Below are 21,649 nucleotides of genomic sequence, written 5' to 3' on the forward strand. Positions count from 1 at the left end.
ATAAAATTAGGATTACATAGATAACTGGAGTTTGTAAATCACACTGGTTAAATTAAATACAGTTTAGTGCAATACCAATATTTCTACTTGCAGAAGCCCCATGGTGAAAGAAGCCAAAGAAAACGGGGTAAGAACCGTGCTGACGCTGAGAATAGGTTCATTTTGAAACTGTATTTAAATGTCATAAAAGAAAAAAAAATACATACACTTTTTAAAAAGAGGCGGGATTTAATTTACACAGTTTTACTAAATGTACATAGTTCTTTTAAAAAAAAATTAATCATTATACACAATAAATACAGTACAAAATTATTCTGTAGTACTATATTTCAAATTCCTTTTCCTTAAATTTTAAATCGTCCAGGAGATTCATTGTAGAGGTGCCCACTGAAGCTGATAGACAGACAGAGCACTTGTGTGTATTCGGCCGGGGCAGGGGGGTTTGGTTGCTACAGGAGAGATCGGCACTCTTTCATCCATCCAATTCTTGAGCTACAGCCTGGCAAACCTGAAAACATTTCATACACACACACAACATTCCTGTGGCTTCATTTGCAGGTAAGTGTGATGACAAAAATACATGCATGTGCGCACACACACACTCACACACACACACTGTAATGCACAAACATAAAGTAAGCAGAGCAAAAATACGGTTGCCAGTGTGAAAGTTGCTAAATTACACTCACCATTTGGAGAATCTACCACTTGAAATATAAAAAAAATAAAAAAATAAACAAAGGCCAATCAAACTAAGCATTTTTAGTAAAAAAAAAAAAAAAAAAAAAAAAAAACTCCCAAAATGTGATTGCCTTAAAATATTAAATCTCTAAATATGTAATTTAACATAGAAGTGTGCATATGAAAGAGACAAATTCATTTAAACTGGACCATGTGGCCATCAGAATTCAAACATTATATTTTTCCCCACAAATGTTTATTGTGTGTAATGCATTTGCATGGCCCTTTAGTATTTATTTGCTACTCTTTTTGTCAAGTAATTATATGAAATGTTTGTTTCATAAAAATGAGCTTTTCTACATTTCATACATTTACAAATATTAAATTTATTTTGTAGTCAAAACAATGCCCTCTGCTGGTGAATTTAAAAAATAAATGGCGACACGAGAAGATCTAATCAAACTTACATGGCTATGCTGCTCAGTTGTCTAATGTATGGCAATTTTATTACCCTTCAGATGTTTTGTGTACATCTTTCAACACAAGTGGTACATTACCAATGTGTATGTGTGTGTGTGAGGATGGAACTTTGGGGGAATGTTGTTACACTGAAATACATAATGAGATTGTGTTTATTTTAAATTCCACACTTGAGGCACCACAACATTTCACCAGCAGCACTGTGTCTGCTAAGAGTATATGCCATCAGAAATAATCTATGAAAGAGACACTTGCTCAGGAAACTGGCCAACACAGGTTTGTTCAAGAGCTGCAGCTACAAATTGGCATTGGAGTGGGGGCAGTTCAGCCACTGGCACAGAGATCTGGTTTAGTGTTGGAAACTTCTTTACCTACTCATCATACAATGTCATGCAGACCACATTATCCCCTAGACGACTTTCTCTAACCTAAGAAACCCAAACTTTTGGTTCCTGGGAACCGAAAGATGAATAACAGAATAGTAAAGTTTATGAGTTCACCATTCTGAAAGAGAAGAAAATGGGGACAGGAGCTCTCCAGGTGCACAACTGAGAGCACCTTGACTGAAATTTCAGCCTGGTGGAATTAGTCCATGGTGAATGCTTGATTGGCTTTAAAGGAAGAATATCTCAGTCAGCTTGCATGGGTATGGCTGGACCCCATCTTGACACAGAACATAATTGCAAGAACAGATGTGTGAGTGCTGCTGTGATGTGAAGGAAAAGGCTTGGTCATCGCATTGCATCTTTATCACAGGAGAAGGGTGGAGGTAGAAAAAAATCTTTAATGCACTCTGTACCACTTTCCAGCTTACGCCCTTCAAAAGGACAGTCTATGGAATCTGGACAGCACTAAGAGAAGTCCAGAACAGTGTGGCACAGACATGCATTGTGGGAGGTGGCCAATGGAGGGAATTACACCAAAGCCACCCATTCTACACTGGGACCTTCATTTAACCAGTTTTGTTCTCGACTTGCTACCTTCTGCTCCCATACACTGGCTTTGTTTTGTTGTTTGAATGTGATGGGGGGAAAAGGAGTCAACAAGAGCAGAAAGCATGCGGACTCCCTCATTACCCCACCCACAAATGGTACACCCTTCAAAGCCACAGGTTACTTCATCTCATTCCAGATATTCCTCAGACATAAGCTCATCTCCCTTTGTTTCCCACTTCCCTCAATCCAATCTCATAAAATGAAACCCTGGAGTCAGTTCATCACACTGCCTCAGGGAGAGACAGTCTGGCGAGCTTGTCAGACTGCTGGACAGAAGTACAGGCAGAACAGAGCCTGTTATCTGTTATGCGTCCGTGCTCCAAGACCCCCATTCTGATTCTGTGATGAGTAGGGATCTCCTACTTGCCTATGAGGATGGGAAGGACGGTAAGAGGTGGAGGAGGATCGCTGTATTCGTCCCCCACCTCCTGACTCTCCATCAGCAGATGAAGCCCCACCAACAGCTCCAGAGGCTGCAGTGGGGTGGGCAGGGGGTCCCTGCCCCTGCTGTAAGTTCAGGATACTGTCAATGGCGCACTGGAGATGCTCTTTGAGAATATCGTCCGGAGGGCTGTCACTGGAGAAGCTGGCATTGTCCACATCCAGAGACTCAGATTTCCTCCGCTTGGCAGCAGTGGGCAGGGACACTTCCCAGGGAAGATCACCCGGAGAAGACGTCCCAGCTACAGTCATACTGGAGCCAGTGGTAGAGTGGCTGTCCCCTCCACCACTGTAATTATCTGGTGGCTCCTGCTTTATTATCCCACGGTAAAACTCCTCTTGAACCTCTGCAAGCTCCTTCATGAGCCCTGAATCGTCCTGCTGTTGCTGCTTGGGAATAGCCCTATCCCCTTCAAACATTTTGGGTCGCCCCTTTCCAACTGAAAGCGCCTTCTTTTCCAGCTTTACACTGGCAATGACTGTCCTTGAGCTGTCAAAATCTTCATCTTCTTCATCCCTTGTAATCTCTGATGGTGGCAGCGGCCTATGTGGCAATGATGGCCTCTGATGAAGTGAAGAATTGTGTGGACGACTCACAGCTTCAACCCCATCTCCACTTGCACCAATTCCAAATCCACACCCACCCGTTTTGCTGTCAGGCCCAGGTCGTACTGGACTCACATTCTCCCGATAAGTTTTGCGCAAGGGCAGCCGACAAGATGTGGGTGTTGGCTTCCTATCTGCAGGATGTTCAAGTGTTCCATTCATTTGGCTAGACGACGTTGTTGAAGATGTTTGAGTTGTTATTACTGTAGTGGTGCCTGATGCCATTGCAGATGTACAGGAAACAGTCACAGCAACATTGTTGTTAGAAGGAGCACGGATGACTGTGGAAGTGGGTGCAGTCTCAGTGCTACAAACTGCACTTCCTGTGACAGGGGAAAGTGGGCTCTGTTTATGAGGCTGTGCTGGGACTCTTGAAGTATGTTGGGTTGTTGGAGGCACAGGCTGAGGTGTGGGATCTAATGCAGTGTTATGAACCACCTTACTGAGCCCTGCCTCCTGCTTGATTTTTAGTTTTAATGCGATCCGCCTGCGGGCCTCATAGGTTTTGATAGGAGGCTTACTTCGTGATGGTAAGGTGTCCTCATCCACCTCTACTGAAGTGGTCAAGGAAGGTGGAGGTGTAGCCCGCGCCCAGGAAACTGAAGGTGAAGCTCCTCCACTGTGCTTGATGACCAATTTGGTTGGCGTGACCAAGGAAGGGGTTATGCAGGGTGCACAACTGCTACTGTTGCTGCCTCCACTTGAACTGGCAGTAGAGCTGGTGCTTGACCCAAGGCCTTTAGAGCATTCAGATGTGGATGAACTACTGGTGTCTGATAGCAGAGCAGACCGATGAGCAGGGAGGCAACTGGAGGAGGTAGAGAGGTTATGTGGGGGACAGGAATGCAGCACAAACTCATCTGTATAAGAATAAGAAACAAGTTATGAACACAGGATGCTGCACACTGACATTCATCTTTTACTAAGATCATCACTAAAACTAGTATACAGTAGTATACAGTGCATCAGAGTTACTCTGCCAACTTTGAAACAGCTTTAAAGCTCTGATGGAATATAACCAGATTTGGACCATGATGAATCAATTAAAATTACACCTGGATGATCATTACGTTATTATATTGTATGAAAGTTAATCTTTGACATCACTCTTACTTACAAAGATCTGTCCCTTCAACAGGCATTGCGACCTTGTAAATAAGAAAGCGGTCTGAAAATGTTTAGGGTGCTGGTTGAGATTCCATCACTGTTTCATGCATTGACCCTAAACAAGTAACTTAAAATATGTAACAAATGGCCTTTTCATAATTTTCTTGGAATATGTCATGTTAGTTTCACTGTGAGTTGTTGCCATCAATTACAGAGGGTGCAAATTAGAAAGACAGAGCCAACCAGGTATGAACAAGAGAAAGTTCCTTTTCAGATTTATGCCTTGTAACATTTGTTCAAGACAGTAAATTTCACTATCCAGTGTTCCTGAATGAATGTTTTATTTAATGAAATGTTTGGCATTGATATAATGAAAGCTAGATTTTCCCCTTAGACAGCATTTTTATATCTTATGTGGTACTTTATACCTAAAACCTAAAATATAATTTGTGTTGGTCTTTCAGAAAGTACGAATGTACATGGGTATAAAAGGTAAAGTAACTGTACATCAACATATCCAAATATTCTTACCAGTTTTAAACTGCTGACACATTTCTATTTGAGAATATGGTAGATGTTTTGCACTTTGCAAAAGGCACAATGTTCTGACTTATACTCATTCTAAAGTAAGTACCTTCTTTATTAAGTCCTCTCCTTTGATGGCAGCAGATACTTACAGACTGGGATACACCCAAGGTACAAAGTAGTACAAATAAAAATTGAAAAAACTTAAACAGAGTCCTTTACACTGTGAGAGTAGGGCTATGTAAGTCGAGTCAGACATTTCTTTTCTTTTTCCAATTGGAGCACAAGAAGGTGAAATGACTTGCTCAGGGTGACACAGTGTCAGTGGTGGGATTTTAACCCACAATCTCAGGGTTTGAAGTTCAAAGCTTAAAACACTGTGCAACACTGCCTGCCAGACATGAGAGATATAAGCCCCAATTTAAAAAAAAAAAAGCTAAAGAATTTCAATCTGTACTTTTATCTTGCAGCAAACTGTTTATCAATGTCATACATTTAAATGTGCTTAAAATAGTTCCATTCTTCTTTAATCAAAAGCAGTCTTTTCAATACGCATGTCTCTAACCCTCAAACTAAATTAATCTGTTAAATTCTCCAGGTCATTCTCCACTCAAACGTAAGGCTAAAAATCACAAAAGCAAGGAGCCCTCAAATAGGACTAGTGATGTGTTGGTGTAACAACTCTGGTATGGAATGGATGATTATTAAGGTATAAAGTATTCGTTACAAGCATTTCAAACAGTTATTCAGTAAAAGTCAAATGTTTACTGACCTGGTTTTTCTTTTGCTAATACTTTGTCCTGAGAAAGTGCTGTCTTTTCTTCCTGAATGAACATCCGGTCAATCATGACCATTTCGGCTGAGGGCCCAAGCCTCTGAGAGAAGAAAGATTTGAAAAAAAATGAAGAAACAACAATAGAAGTGAAATCTCAAAACACACACTCAAAAATATAACCATGTATAAGTTTCCACTACTTAATGAAAACTAATCCATTCCTGAAAGCCACTTCACAATGCAAGTTTTCATAACAAGAACTTCTAGTTATTTTTTTTACGTTTCCTGGACCCAAAAATAGTGATTATTGTTGTTCAAATAACATCAAAATGCATCAAGTTTTACGGATTTAGCTAAATAATAATATTAGTCACAAAAGCCGACCCTGCGCTCAGATGCCCAAATTGTCATATGAAAAGAATTTCTCCTTGGGAATTGACAAAATGAATGTGTGTGTGTGTGTGTGTATATATATATAATTACATATGTGCACATGGGAAGTCTAAGGGCTTAACTGAGAGTAAGATGCAGAGCCAGGGGTTGATGAACAGTATTAATGCCTTTTTTCCCCTCTTCCACAGAATACCAGAAGGAAAGCCCACCTAAGGCGACTCCTACTTCCACTGCTACAACATGCACTCCTGCAGACCTCATTTCCACCCGAGGATCCACCACTTCCTGTCCTCCACCTATAAAACCCAAGCCTTCCCTCTCCTATTCAGTCTATCGTGACTCAGTCCTTTATGACTACTCTAACACATTATTTGTGGTGCTTATACCGGGTGGACTCCCCAACTCTTCATTTAATTGTTTTCCTCTGTTTTGTTCACTATATATATTATATATACAGTGGGACAAAAAAGTATTTAGTCAGCCACCAATTGTGCAAGTTCTCCCACTTAAAAAGATGAGAGAGGCCTGTAATTTTCATCATAGGTATACCTCAACTATGAGAGACAAAATGAGAAAAAAAAATCCAGAAAATCACATTGTCTGATTTTTGAAGAATTTATTTGCAAATTATGGTGGAGAATAAGTATTTGGTCACCTACAAACAAGCAAGATTTCTGGCTCTCATAGACCTGTAACTTCTTCTGTTAGAGGCTCCTCTGTCCTCCACTCGTTACCTGTATTAATGGCACCTGTTTGAACTCATTATCAATATAAAAGACACCTGTCCACAACCTCAAACAGTCACACTCCAAACTCCACTATGGCCAAGACCAAAGAGCTGTCAAAGGACACCAGAAACAAAATTGTAGACCTGCACCAGGCTGGGAAGACTGAATCTGCAATAGGTAAGCAGCTTGGTGTGAAAAAATCAACTGTGGGAGCAATTATTGGAAAATGGAAGACATACAAGACCACTGATAATCTCCCTCGATCTGGGGCTCCACGCAAGATCTCACCCCGTGGGGTCAAAATGATCACAAGAACGGTGAGCAAAAATCCCAGAACCACACAGGGGGACCTAGTGAATGACCTGCAGAGAGCTGGGACCAAAGTAACAAAGGCTACCATCAGTAACACACTACGCCGCCAGGGACTCAAATCCTGCAGCGCCAGACGTGTCCCCCTGCTTAAGCCAGTACATGTGCAGGCCCGTCTGAAGTTTGCTAGAGAGCATTTGGATGATCCAGAAGAGGATTGGGAGAATGTCATATGGTCAGATGAAACCAAAATAGAATTTTTTGGTAAAAACTCTACTCGTCGTGTTTGGAGGAGAAAGAATGCTGAGTTGCATCCAAAGAACACCATACCTACTGTAAAGCATGGGGGTGGAAACATCATGCTTTGGGGCTGTTTTTCTGCAAAGGGACCAGGATGACTGATCCATGTAAAGGAAAGAATGAATGGGGCCACGTATCGTCAGATTTTGAGTGAAAACCTCCTTCCATCAGCAAGGGCATTGAAGATGAAATGTGGCTGGGTCTTTCAGCATGACAATGATCCCAAACACACCGCCCGGGTAACGAAGGAGTGGCTTTGTAAGAAGCATTTCAAGGTCCTGGAGTGGCCTAGCCAGTCTCCAGATCTCAACCCCATAGAAAATCTTTGGAGGGAGTTCAAAGTCCATGTTGCCCATCGACAGCCCCAAAACATCACTGCTCTAGAGGAGATCTGCATGGAGGAATGGGCCAAAATACCAGCAACAGTGTGTGAAAACCTTGTGAAGACTTACAGAAAACGTTTGACCTCTGCCATTGCCAACAAAGGGTATATAACAAAGTACTGAGATGAACTTTTGTTATTGACCAAATACTTTTTTTCCACCATAATTTGCAAATAAATTCTGCAAAAATCAGACAGTGTGATTTTCTGGATTTTTTTTTCTCATTTTGTCTCTCATAGTTGAGGTATACCTATGATGAAAATTACAGGCCTCGCTCATCTTTTTAAGTGGGAAAACTTGCACAATTGGTGGCTAAATACTTTTTTGCCCCACTATATTATATATACATACACATACACACACACTGCCTGGCCAAAAAAAAAGTCGCCACCAAATAAAAAGGTCACACACTCTAATATTTCGTTAAACCGCCTTTAGCTTTGATTACGGCACGCATTCGCTGTGGCATTGTTTCGATAAGCTTCTGCAATGTCACAAGATTTAGTTCCATCCAGTGTTGCATTCATTTTTCACCAAGATCTTGCATTGATGATGGTACAGTCTGACCGCTGCGCAAAGCCTTCTCCAGCACATCCCAAAGATTCTCAATGGGGTTAAGGTCTGGACTCTGTGGTGGCTAATCCATGTGTGAAAATGATGTCTCATGCTCCCTGAACCACTCTTTCACAATTTGAGCCCGATGAATCCTGGCATTGTCATCTTGGAATATGCCTGTGCCTTACGGCTACACGTCTGTTCAGTCCCAATCCCTTGAGTTCCCTTCGCATTGTGCGTGTAGAAATGCTCTTACTTTCACTATTAAACATAGACCTGAGTTCTACTGTTGTTTTTCTTCGATATGATTTCACCAAACGTTTAAGTGATCGCCAATCACGATCATTCAGGATTTTTTTCCGGCCACATTTCTTCCTCGAAGACGATGGGTCCCCACTATCCTTCCAGTTTTAAATAATGTGTTGGACAGTTCTTAACCCAATTTTAGTAGTTTCTGCAGTCTCCTTAGATGTTTTCTCTGCTTGATGCATGGCAATGATTTGACCCTTCTCAAACAGACTAACATCTTTTCCACGACCACGAGATGCGTCTTTCGACATGGTTGTTTAAGAAATGAGAAGCAACTCATTGCACCAGTTGGGGTTAAATAACTTGTTGCCAGCAGAAAGATAATCGCCCATGCAGTAATTATCCAATAGGAGGCTCGTACCTATTTGCTTAGTTATATCCAGGTGGCGACTTTTTTTTGGCCAGGCAGTGTATATACTGTGTGTATATGTATGTATATATATATATATATATATATATATATATATATATATATATATATATACATACACACACATATACACACACACATATACATACACACACACACACATAGTGCATATACTGTACAATTAAACACTATCTTATAAAGCTGTTTATCACTTCCAAGTTGTATATTCAAAAGAATGGCCTTACCAAAAAAATTTATATTTTTGGAGCCACTATGCCTTAAGATAATGTAAGAAGTCATGCAAACAACACACAACAATTTATCTGAATTACAGCACATGAACACACAGGAGTTGCAGCCTGCTGATATTATTGTAAGTATGTCAAACCACTCTTGAACTTCTTCCTCACAACCTATGATATAAACTTTTACACTGGGTCTTTGGGCCCCAAAGGAAAACTGCTGCCTGGTCCCCCTAAACTTCCACAAGCAATCTCAATAGCATGCCACAAACTCTAAACATACTCATATTAGAGAATTAAGTTCATTAAGTGTCTACCCTAGTTATTCACACCCTTATTTATTTTAAGGCCATTTACATTACAGCTTACTGATGAGTTTATTAGTGGCTGTAGTTTCCGTGATTGAACATGACAAGTGAAAAAGATCTGGGAAGTAGACGAGTGTTTCCAATATTTATAAACAGGTGCTTCACTGTACACTATGAGAAATCATTGATACGAGTTCAGTCCAAAGCACATTTTGCATGTAATCATTATACTTTTTTGGTGGACTTGACGAAGTAGGTTGCTTGAGTATACAAACAATTAAATGACAGTATGTTACTATAAGTTTTTTGTCTGACATTAAGGGAATGTATGGTACTATGCACAGGAGCAATATCTGTATGTAAGTGCTTCTGTGTTAAACTCCGCTGTGCATACTGGGGAAGTGGTGACTCGGGCTAAAGGAACAGTAAGAAAATAATCAACTGGCATTGTATTCAAGAAAGAAGGAATGACGTTCAGAAAATAACACTAGACATGACAGTTATATCATGCTCAAGAGGTCGGGCACCTACGATAAAAGAAGAGCTAGAGTAAAGGGCACAATCAGAAAAAATGTGGGCAGCCTTAATGGGCTATAATAGTGAGAAAGAAAGCAGTGAGGAGACAGTCACAGAAGTAAACGGGAGAAGAGCAAAGTTCTTCACCACGAAATACTATAAAATGTTTGGTCTTAATATAATTTTATCAAGATTTGCCTTATGGTTAAAACTTTGATACCTTGTGCCTAAAACATACAGTATATTTTGTATTTTTTTTTTTTTTTAAAGAAGTATGAATGTGCAAGTATGTACATATCTGTATTTTTTATTCTCCTCCATTGTCAATAGGCCATGGTACACCAATTCATTTTTGGAAAAGATATTGTTGGTTTCCATTTAGTTTTAATCAGTTTCTATATTGTTCTTTGAGTTTTATAAAATCTGTATTTATGTGTGTAATAATCTATACTATCCATACTTGCAGTTTGACTAATAATTGTCCACAGCACACTGTGCCTGTAGTAACTGAAAAGCACTATAGAAAAAATAAGTTCTACTGTATTTAATTGTACTGTATCTATAGTTATACACAGATACAGCTATAGAAAGCAAGCAGTTAATGTGCAGTAATGTTGAATGTGTGTTGAAAATTCAAGTATTAATATCAAAAATGAGTACTTAAAATGGGTTCAATAGGTATTAAACAGCTACAGTACATTCTTTAAGGTCAAAATTATTTTTTTTGTTTTGAATGGCATTTAAAAAGGAACCCAAACAAATCTGCATTCCGGTGGCATGTCTTTGTAGGAGATGTCAGCTAATCCAGCCCCATCAGCTTATGGTCACTGAACATTAGAAAGAGGTAACCAGCCTGTGTTGTTCTAGAGAACTGGAAGATCTTGCCTATGTATCTTTTAGGGAGATAGTATGAACCCCTAAACTGGCACAGGAAGAGACTTTAGTCCAGAAAGATTGGTCTGACTGTGACCCATTGACTCTTAAGAGCAAAGTAAGAGGAGTATACTGTAAAGGGACATCAATCCTTGAGTTAGAGGTGTGCAACTGTTTTTAGGACCTTGAGGAGATGACTCACAGTCATCCCTTTGAAAGGACTAGTGATTTTGGGGAAATCAATTATTAGGTGGTTGGGGAAAGGAGGATGACAGAGTCTTATAACAGTTTGTTACCGTCTTAATGGATAAATGGGAGACATCCTTGGATTGATAAATTGACTGCTGGCCAGTGCAGAAGTGGATGCAGTTATTATTATCCACATTAAAACAAATGACAAAGATAATGTTATATTGCCATATCTATAGGAAAAATTTAAAAAGCTACATGCGTAACTGTGGAGTAGAAGTGACAAGGTAGCCTCCTCAGAAAAGAGGGGGCGCATTGGCATACGTTTTGGAACAGACAGGACATGTAGCATCATGACAGGTTACAACAGAACTAGAGTTCACCAAGGCACTGAGAAGCTGTGAAAAAAACTTTTTCCCCCAATTATGGGATGTTAAAAATGATGACTCTCAGGGATTAATTAGTGCTTGGGCTGCTACAGTTCTGAGTATTTCATACACATTAGTAATGCTTGCAGATTATACTGAAATGTTACACCACCTAGTATCACCTGAATTATACAGATGGACCTGGGTAGAATTCAAAGATATTCTGAAGCAGGTAAAATTTAGTGTAAATAAATGTAAAACATTACACATAGGAATTCAAAGCATTCGATTTTAATACTCAGGGAGAATCAGAAACTTTAAAGTGCACCTTATGAGTGGGATGCAGTAATTATAACGAATATGTCACTAACCATATTCAAACCTTGTACAAAAGCAATTAAAGTGCTTAATAAGATGTTACGTTAGATAACATGGTCTACAGTCTATTATTAATTCAAGAAAGGTAATATTTAAACTATATATTTGTACTTGTAAGGTTTCATTAGTGTGTGCAGTGTTATTCTCCATAATATAAAAGAGACATAGCAGTACTAAAGAAAGTCCAGAGAAGCAAGACTAGGTTGATTCGAGAGTTGTGAGGAAAGACTTAAGGACTTTTTTCAGTTTAAGCAAATGAGGATTATAAGGTGACATGATAGAAGTGCACAAATTTATCAAGAGAATTAGTATGATGGATCTCGGATGTTACTTGACAGTAATACATTGGGGATCTTCAACACACAACCTGATATTGTTTGAGTAATTGTACTAATGTGCTAATGGAGACTTCAAGACATCAGGAAATAAGTTATGAAGGTAGTAAAACAAAAACATGCAAATGTAAACATCTCAAAACTGAAAACAGTTTAAGTGAAATTAAGTTCTAAAAAGAAGTTAATGTATGGAAATTACCCTGGACTCCTCAAATAGCAAAAGTCGGTATTTGTTGAGCATGGCCTGGGTTCTTTTCAGCAGACTGGTTGACACACTTTCAAACTCCTCGTCCACTGAAATATTAAAAAATGAAAGAAGTTTACATTATTGCTTTTAAATATTGGAATAAAGGAAAATAACAAAAACCTAAAATGTACAAATTAGAGTTGAATATTTAACTAGCATTCATTAAGATTTTATTAAGTTTAACAACAAAATAATTTAACAAATCGCAATCATTGTTTCAGAATTTAAAGGAACTCATAATGAAAACTAAAATCTCTAAGTAACCTTGAAACATCAAAGCAATCAATCAAGTTTCACAAGAAAATAAGTTTAATAAAAATAAGGATCTATCGTCCTATAATTCAATATCAACAATTTGTAACTCACAGCTATGGGATATTCTCTTTATTCTGCGAAAGCCATCACAAATGCATCTAGCTTAAAAGCGATCAAAACACAGTTTGAAGGTATGAATAGACAACAAATGGATGCAATTATACTGACATTTCAGCCAGCTTTCAACGAAACGTCAGTTAGGCAGGGATGATGGGAGAAATTAATTAACCTTTATTAGTTTAGTACTTTAATATGTAAATATTAGGATTTTATAAACTATATAAGATTTATTCAATTTATCCAACAATTATGTTTTTTAGACAAGAACTGTAAATACAGACATTTATGAAATGACAAAGAAGGCACCAACCTACAAGACATTACAAAACTGGATTCTTCTGTTTATTGATTCTAATAAAAGTATCAAATGTGATTGCGATTGGTAAATAAATTCACAAGTTAATAAGATACACATACATACACGCATTTAAACTAAGGTGAAGTTGTACTCTAGAATTCCAAAATTACTTAAATGAGAAAAAAAATCCAGAAAAGTTGAAATTTCAATTCCAAACACAATTCTTTTTTCTATACTGTATAGAAAGCAAAGAACTAATTTCTACCTTATCTGCTATGTTGTCAAGTACACAAATATCTGTTGCTTATATGTAATTAATGTAAAAATACTGCTTCTGTTAAAGACATTGTTTGCAATAGGAAAAAATGTTCAAAATGCCTGAAAATCACATTTCTTGTTCTGTGTGATCTGAAATAAGTGTGAAGATCAAAATAATATAAGTATCAGGAAAGGTACGACCAAATGGAAAAGAATTAACTACACAGCATTCCTATAGAGACCCAAGGTGATTTTAGTAGAAGTTACTAAGGTTGAGTATACATAATTTATAGACCGAGTACAGCAAACATATATTAATTGGTATAGGTTAAAGTATGAATTACTGTATATACATCAGTTGCTTCTAATGTAGCCTTCTAATATGTAAGTGAACAGATGTAGCTTTGAACATAACATAACCACATACATTGGTAAGTCAGGCTATTAGACACCTTGGAACAGTGCATTTCTTTATAAAAATGACAGTCATTTTGTTTCTAGGAAAGAGAAGATACACATGGCAAGTTAGAAGAAACAATTATATGTGAAACTTAAGGAGAAACAAAAGTAAAAATAATTATGTGGACCCCACATGCACGAGCAAACAATGGGGTATCTGACTGCTGAAATGCAGGAGGGTCTCCTAATAAAGCAATTAAGGGTTGCACAGAAATCAAAACTAAGAAATACTGTATCACACTGAATTAAATGACCTGGTGTCCACTTGCAGCACTGTTTAAAAAAAAAAAAAAAAAAAAGGTATGATTAACAATCTCTTAAGGAGCTACATCACCAAGAAGTTTGTGGGGGTCCTAATTCAGCATTCTGCATCTGTAAAGGAGAAAAAAGTACAGATTGTGCAGACACTGACTTGATACTACAGTAATCCCTCCTCTATCGCGGGGGTTGCGTTCCAGACCCCCCTGCGAAAGGTGAAAATCCGCGAAGTAGAAACCATATGTTTATATGGTTATTTTTATATTGTCATGCTTGGGTCACAGATTTGCACAGAAACACAGGAGGTTGTAGAGAGACAGGAACGTTATTCAAACACTGCAAACAAACATTTGTCTCTTTTTCAAAGGTTTAAACTGTGCTCCATGACAAGACAGAGATGACAGTTCCGTCTCACAATTAAAAAAGAATGCAAACATATCTTCCTCTTCAAAGGAGTGCGCATCAGGAGCAGAAAATGTCACAGAGAGAGAAAAAAGCAAACAATCAAAAATCAATAGGGCTGTTTGGCTTTTAAGTATGCGAAGCAGCGCCGGACAAAGCAGCTGCAAGGATCTACAATGTAAACGTAGTCTTTCAGCATTTTTTAGAGGAGCGTCCGTATCCTCTAGGCCAGTGTGCAAACAGCCCCTCTGCTCACACCCCCTCCGTCAGGAGCAGAGAATGTCAGAGAGAGTGAGAGAGACAGAGAAAAACAATCAATCAAAAATCAATACGTGCCCTTCGAGCTTTTAAGTATGCGAAGCACCGTGCGGGAAGTATGTCGCTTGACAAAGCAGCTGCACAGAAGGGAGCAACGTGAAGGTAATCTTTCAGCATTTTTAGACGAGTGTCCGTATCGTCTAGGGGTGCGAACAGCCCCCCTGCTCACACCTCCTCCGTCAGGAGCAGAGAGTGTCCGAGCAAGAGAGAAAGAGAGAGAGAAAAAAGCAAACAACCAAAAATCAATACGTGCTGTTTGATCTTTTAAGTATGTGAAGCACAGTGCGGGAAGCATATCGCTTGACAAAGCAGCCATATGTAAGCCCAGCATGGAAGAGAGCAATGTGAAGGTAATCTTTCAGCGTTTTTTGAGGAGCGGTCGTATCCTCCAGTGGTGCGAACAGCCCCCGTGCTCACAATATATTTGAGGAGTATTATTTAATACGTAATACGTGCTCTGGTTGGGTAGCTTCTCAGCCATCTGCCAATAGCGTCCCTTGTATGAAATCAACTGGGCAAACCAACTGAGGAAGCATGTACTAGAAATTAAAAGACCCATTGTCCGCAGAAATCCGCGAACCAGCAAAAAAATCTGTGATATATATTTAAATATGCTTACATATAAAATCCGCGATAGAGTGAAGCCGCGAAAGTTGAAGCGCGATATAGCGAGGGATTACTGTATGACGATTCCATTTTTCTGAATGAGTCCACAGGTGCTGACTGGCTTTTTATTCCAAATGTCATGATATTAACTGTAACCTGCCAATGCCTTTTGCACACATAGAAAATAATAAAACAAAGTCCGCCTTTGACGTGCAAGCTTCTTGCCTGCTTTTATAGTTTTCCTACTGTTCTTACCCTGTCGCCATTATACTCACTGACCTGTACTGGTCCTGATCTAAAACTGCTCTGCCTGTCCCTGTTTGGCAGCAAAACACAATATGTTTGCACTGCAGGACATCAGCACAGTGTCGATGACCTATGTAACAGTCCCATAAGTGCTTCATGATATTAATAATAATGAATGGAAGTGCAGTGCTGGCGCGTGTGCGTGTTGTATGGGTTTCAGCTCCTTTTCTTGGCTAATTTTATGGCTCACTGTCATAAGAAGGACTTTCACACCCAGCCATCAGTACTACACTGGAGGGGGAGGAGAAGGGTTGTTCAGATGCTGGGAATTTTGATTGCTTTTATATTTGAATAGCAGTTGCCCAAGTACTGCTAGGATCCTCCTTCCCCCAAAACCCCCCCACCCCCAACCCCCCATTTGTGTTCATTCCTGCTGTGGCCGCGAGTGTGGTCTTTACCATGATAATAAACCTTAACAAAACACAAGTGTTCAAGTAGATTTGAATATATTCAAATATTTTGTTAATTTGAATATTCAAATCTTATTTTTTCGCTAATTTGACAGCACTAATGTAGAGCTGAGACAGCACAAGAGTATATGGAGTAAACATTGCAGCAGTGATTGTAAGTGAAGAAGAGTATAGCAGGGCACACTTGTTTTCCTTACTCTCATGCCACTGCATGCAACCATGAAGGAATCTTAGCAAAAGTACATGGCATTCTTCTCACACTCGTGTGGATGAAAAAAACAGTGTTCCCCAGTAGATGTTTTCTTCTTTCTTGCACTGCTGCCTCAAAGTACAAGAGGACAAGAGTCACTCATGCTGCAGTAACAGACAGGACGAGCAGTCTTCTCTTGCTCAAAATAAGAAAAACGTCTGTCACCATGTGTAATGCCAAGTTCAACTTTTTGCACTTTTTCCTTCTATTTTTATAGTCTGTTACCATTTTGTGCAAAATTGAATTTACATAACTTAAGGCTATACTGTATTAGATATAGTTTCTTACAGTGGATTCCTTAATTTCAAAATACAGAAAAGTTTGCACAAAGTAAAAGATATTTGAGTTAGAATAAGGACTCTAATCATCACATACACAGTGGATGGTATGCACAGCACACCAGAAGGGCAAAGACTCAAGTCAGGTGGTCATCAGCATATGGCCAAATAAAAAAAAGTGTAAACACTCCAACTAAAAAGCTTTGCTGAGCTTTATTTCATTTTTCTGAATGTCCTGGAACAAGGAAAGGGTGCAGTATATAACAGATGGGAAATCCCACAGTGACATAAGAAGCACCTGCTGTCTCTCATCAGTGACATCTTTGAAAGAGGCTTTTATCAGTTCAGCTACCAGTTGATTGGGATAGTGAAAGTGAAACCAATTAAAGTTTCAGCAAAATAATAAACACAAGGAGTATACCATAAAAGAGATATGACTGGGCAAAGCACAGACACTAAAAAGCACACCGCTAATGCAGCAATAACTGAGCAAGCACCAATAGCGAACTACAGTAATCCCTCCTCCATCGCGGGGGTTGCGTTCCAGAGCCACCCGCGAAATAAGAAAATCCGCGAAGTAGAAACCATATGTTTATATGATTATTTTTATATTGTCATGCTTGGGTCACAGATTTGCGCAGAAACACAGGAGGTTGTAGAGAGACAGGAACGTTATTCAAACACTGCAAACAAACATTTGTCTCTTTTTCAAAAGTTTAAACTGTGCTCCATGACAAGACAGAGATGACAGTTCTGTCTCACAATTAAAAGAATGCAAACATATCTTCCTCTTCAAAGGAAACAGAGGGGAAAGCAAACAAATCAATAGGGTTGTTTGGCTTAAGTATGCGAAGCACCGCCGTTATAAAGCTGTTGAAGGCGGCAGCTCACACCCCCTCCGTCAGGAGCAGACAGAGAGAGAGAGAGAAAAACAAAGTCAAAAATCAATACGTGCCCTTTGAGCTTTTAAGTATGCGAAGCACCGTGCAGCATACTTAAAAGCTGCACACAGAAGGTAGCAACGTGAAGATAACCTTTCAGCATTTTTAGACGAGCGTCCATATCGTCTAGGTGTGCGAACAGCCCCCCTGCTCACACCCCCTATGTCAGGATCACAGATAGTCAGCGCAAGAGAGAGAGAAAGAAAAGTAAGTTGGGTAGCTTCTCAGCCATCTGCCAATAGCGTCCCTTGTATGAAATCAACTGGGCAAACCAACTGAGGAAGCATGTACCAGAAATTAAAAGACCCATTGTCCTCAGAAATCCGCGAACCAGCAAAAAATCCGCGATATATATTTAAATATGCTTACATATAAAATCCGCGATAGAGTGAAGCCGCGAAAGGCGAAGCGCGATATAGCGAGGGATCACTGTATTTGGTTTATGGGCAGGTATTCTGACCAATACATTGTAGCTGGCTGCATGGATACTAATGCTGGCTTCAGTGGTTACAGAAATGGAAGGGACCTGGGAAAACTAATAAACAATGCAACAGGCTATCAAAATGTCTACATCAATACTTTTCATACCTTGGACAACCCTTCCTCCTGCTAGAGCTAGTCATACAGCTGTTTGTTACTTTTCTATTAAACAATTTCTTTGCTAGTTTCTCTCTATCAGGTATATAAATCATCACTTTTAACATATATTTTATGAAGAACACCAAGAGGTTATAGAACTTCACAATTTGCACGTGGAAAGCTTATATTCCACCTCTTCACAACCATCTGGCCTTTAGAATATTTTATATGTTTATAGTTAACTCTCAGTTAATTTTTTTTAATAACTGATATTTTTGAAATTAAGCAGATAATTAAATTTTATTCAGAATCATCTATAGGTATTCATAGTCATACAAATTAAGTTTTTTATTACAGAAGTTATACAATTTAATTGCTAATTTAATAATGATGCTATGATTGATAGTCTGACAGTTTTCATTACAAGACTCAATTGGTGATTAGTAAATTGGCCAATCACACATTTTTTTTCTGTATCTGCTTTTCTAAGCTTTACGGTAATTAGGTGTGGTGCTTCTTCATGCAAGGTGTTATGGAAGCTGAGTAACTTCTTGTAAACAGAGAACAGCAAGGCAGATTTTACCAGAGATGATTGGAATATTAGACTTTATATTAAAGAAAGTGGAGTAATGAGATAAAAGAATTGAATCTGAGGAGTTATCCTGTGCAAGTAGACAAATGACAAGAAAAGCTATTTTAATAAATTCAGAGCTTTTTGTTTTTTTTCTTTAATTAAAGCATACATTGCTCATCTTAATTTGGATGGTATATAAGCTTGTGTTAAGTACAGCAAATTACCATTTCAATTACTAAAAGAAAATAAAAAGAATAAATTGCTGCTTAGCAAACAAAAGGCTTGTTAACATAACAGTATAATTTCTCTATTTTACTTGTAAACTTGTTAAACACGTTAGTCTTGTATCTTCTTTATAAACATCTTATGAATATTTGATAGATTTGCAACTTTTTTAAAGGTTTGTACTGTGTTTATTTTTTGTTTGTATGTGAGATACTATAGAAGTTTTGGTAAGAAACAAGTACTGCATCTTAAAAATGGTAATTCATATGTATAATTACACCTCACAGACAGACAGAGACAGACAGATAGATACTTTATTAATCCCAAGGGGAAATTCACATTGGTCTAGTTGGTACACTACAAAAAAACAAAAACTGTATACATATAGTAAATGTATATTGAGGTGCAATTAATGATTAAAACCTAGTATGTTTACATTTAAGTAGTGTTTAACTACCAATATCAATTAATTGAATCAATGTGTGAGAATATATTTTTTGTCACAAAAATGGTGAAAACTACCCTTTAAAGATTAAGCTTGTTTCAGATAAGTATATTACAGAATAATATGACAGCTTGTAATTATGAGAAGCATTTTGTTTTCTTTAATGCCATATGTATTATTGATAAATGTGTTCGGTACATATTTTATTAGTTAAGAAAAGTATGTTATTTTCAGGGAATTTTATTTATTTTAGTATTTTTATAATCACTGAACAATATGTCTACATTATTTTATTTTGTTAGTAAAAAATGAACAGGCAGCACCTGTAGTCTTTTGTTTAATTATAAAAATACCAAAGTCAACACTTTAATATAGAACAGAAGTCTTGTATGGGCCTGGTTACTTCGTAGCTTAGTGCAAAGAGACTTAAAAGGGGGAGAAAAAGAAAAAAAAAAAAATCAGAATTTGTACTTGAATTGGCCAATTCAGTATCATGAAATCGATCACCATTGGTTCTAAATAAACCCTGACAGGAGCAAAGCAACTAATAATGTATTTGCTATTTTGTTAATATACTGAAAAATATTGCCAAATATATTTACAAATCAATTTCATAAATAATGCAAAAAGTTATTATTCTAATATAAACATTCAACCAAAACAAATACTAATGATCTAGTCATAATGGACTTGTGCAAAAGTTTCAACAGGTTGTAGTACCTTTGTCATAATCATGGCTAGAAGAAGGAGTACCCTGGTAGAGATGGTAGGGCAGTAATCTTTGTAGTGCGTCTTCAAATGAACGGAATGGCGCCTGATAATCCGGGTGCAGCACTGATCCTTGCTGCTTCCGTAATTGCTCCAGTATCCTTGTCAGAAACACACAGAAGTTTAGTGAAAATATTCATTTGATTTTCCCAAAGTTTGTATTTCATCTTCTGACTGAAAAAGATAAACCGGGCTACAATGCAGCGGTTTATCTCAAATTATGAGTATAATATTAAGCCTAAACATACTGTAGCCTATTTTACCTGCAAAAGTTGATGAGGCACTAATTACTTCCTTGGCCAATGTAACAGCAGTGTTACAATTAAAACTGTAGATGAAATGTAGGCCTAGCTACAAATTGCAGACCTACAAACACTATAAAAACGTAAGTCATAGTATTAAAATTTACTGTAGATTTCCACAAAGATGTTGCCCGTTTTGGTCAGCAGTTCCAATAACATGCTAAAATTAATCTCTTTTGCAGTGACCCTACATATATTTGCATATGATGCAGTACTTTCTTTACCATATATATATATTAATTAACTGGGAAAAGTGAATGCTCAACTTGTTCCTTGAAGGAAATGTTGAATTTCTTTACTATCTCATGTGTTACAAAAGAATGAAGTGTTACTGGACAGTACATCTAGGACACATGCAAAATAAAACATAATTAGGACACAAATTTAAAATTTACAATCTTTCTTTTTTAGTGAAAAGTATTCCTTTGTCAGACTGCATTACAAAGCTGTCCATAGAAATGTAGCTAAACAAATATACAAGCAACTCTTTGTAGGCCAGTGCCACTCACTTAGATGCTACAGGTTTAAGCAACATCCTCTCAGTAACATTTAGTGCAATACAGATTAAATCACTGCATTTCACTATTCAAGCTAATATATCCAGGAATTTTTAAGAACAGGGCACGAAAAAAAAAAAAAGTTTTTACATAACACAATGAGATATCCTCACACCTTCATTACTTTAAATATTATAGTAAAATCCTTACCGAGCTTCTTTGCTAGGCTGCACTGAAAAAGGCCTCTTCAAAGTATTTCCTGCCTGTAAATGCAAAGTCAAACTTACATTTGACTAAAATATTAAAAATGAACATTTCAGTTACAATTAACAACTAAATTAAGGGGAAGGCAGATATTCCTAGAGATTTACTATGACTACCAGTTACCATTTAGGCCACCTGACAACCAAAAGCTAAATTATGAATGTAAATGTGGATGGTTAATTTTACTACTTGTTTAGTTTGGTTTTTGTTTTGACCTTACTGATAACTGACTGACTTTTAGAATTACATTTGAGGTAGGACAATATTTTTAAATAAACCTCCTGTAAAGTATAAAATCTGACATTCAGATATTTCTATGTGCATGATACAGTACTCATTAGTACATGTCACTTAAACAACTGTTCATAAGTACATTTGTAGTTTTATAAACAAGTGGAGACCATTCAGAACTTCAAACTCATC

The 21,649-nt window shown here is 37.9% G+C and overlaps 1 protein-coding gene across 3 annotated transcripts in view; it reads right to left on the reverse strand.

The window, feature by feature from the left end:
• Nucleotides 1-208: 208 nt before the first annotated feature.
• bicra (BRD4 interacting chromatin remodeling complex associated protein) overlaps nucleotides 209-21,649 on the reverse strand; it is a 175,023-nt gene continuing 153,582 nt past the window's right edge. For all 3 annotated transcript variants that reach the window (XM_051936195.1, XM_051936191.1, XM_051936187.1), the window contains 5 exons: nucleotides 21,173-21,225; nucleotides 20,116-20,264; nucleotides 12,366-12,460; nucleotides 5,608-5,710; nucleotides 209-4,063 (listed from right to left, as the gene is read on the reverse strand). In XM_051936195.1, the coding sequence (XP_051792155.1) occupies nucleotides 2,454-4,063; nucleotides 5,608-5,710; nucleotides 12,366-12,460; nucleotides 20,116-20,264; nucleotides 21,173-21,225 (2,010 nt within the window). In that variant the 3' untranslated portion in view covers nucleotides 209-2,453. The remainder of the gene's footprint in view (nucleotides 4,064-5,607; nucleotides 5,711-12,365; nucleotides 12,461-20,115; nucleotides 20,265-21,172; nucleotides 21,226-21,649) is intronic.

This window comes from Erpetoichthys calabaricus, chromosome 1 (assembly GCF_900747795.2).
Source record: "Erpetoichthys calabaricus chromosome 1, fErpCal1.3, whole genome shotgun sequence".
Classification (NCBI taxonomy): Eukaryota; Metazoa; Chordata; class Cladistia; order Polypteriformes; family Polypteridae; genus Erpetoichthys; species Erpetoichthys calabaricus.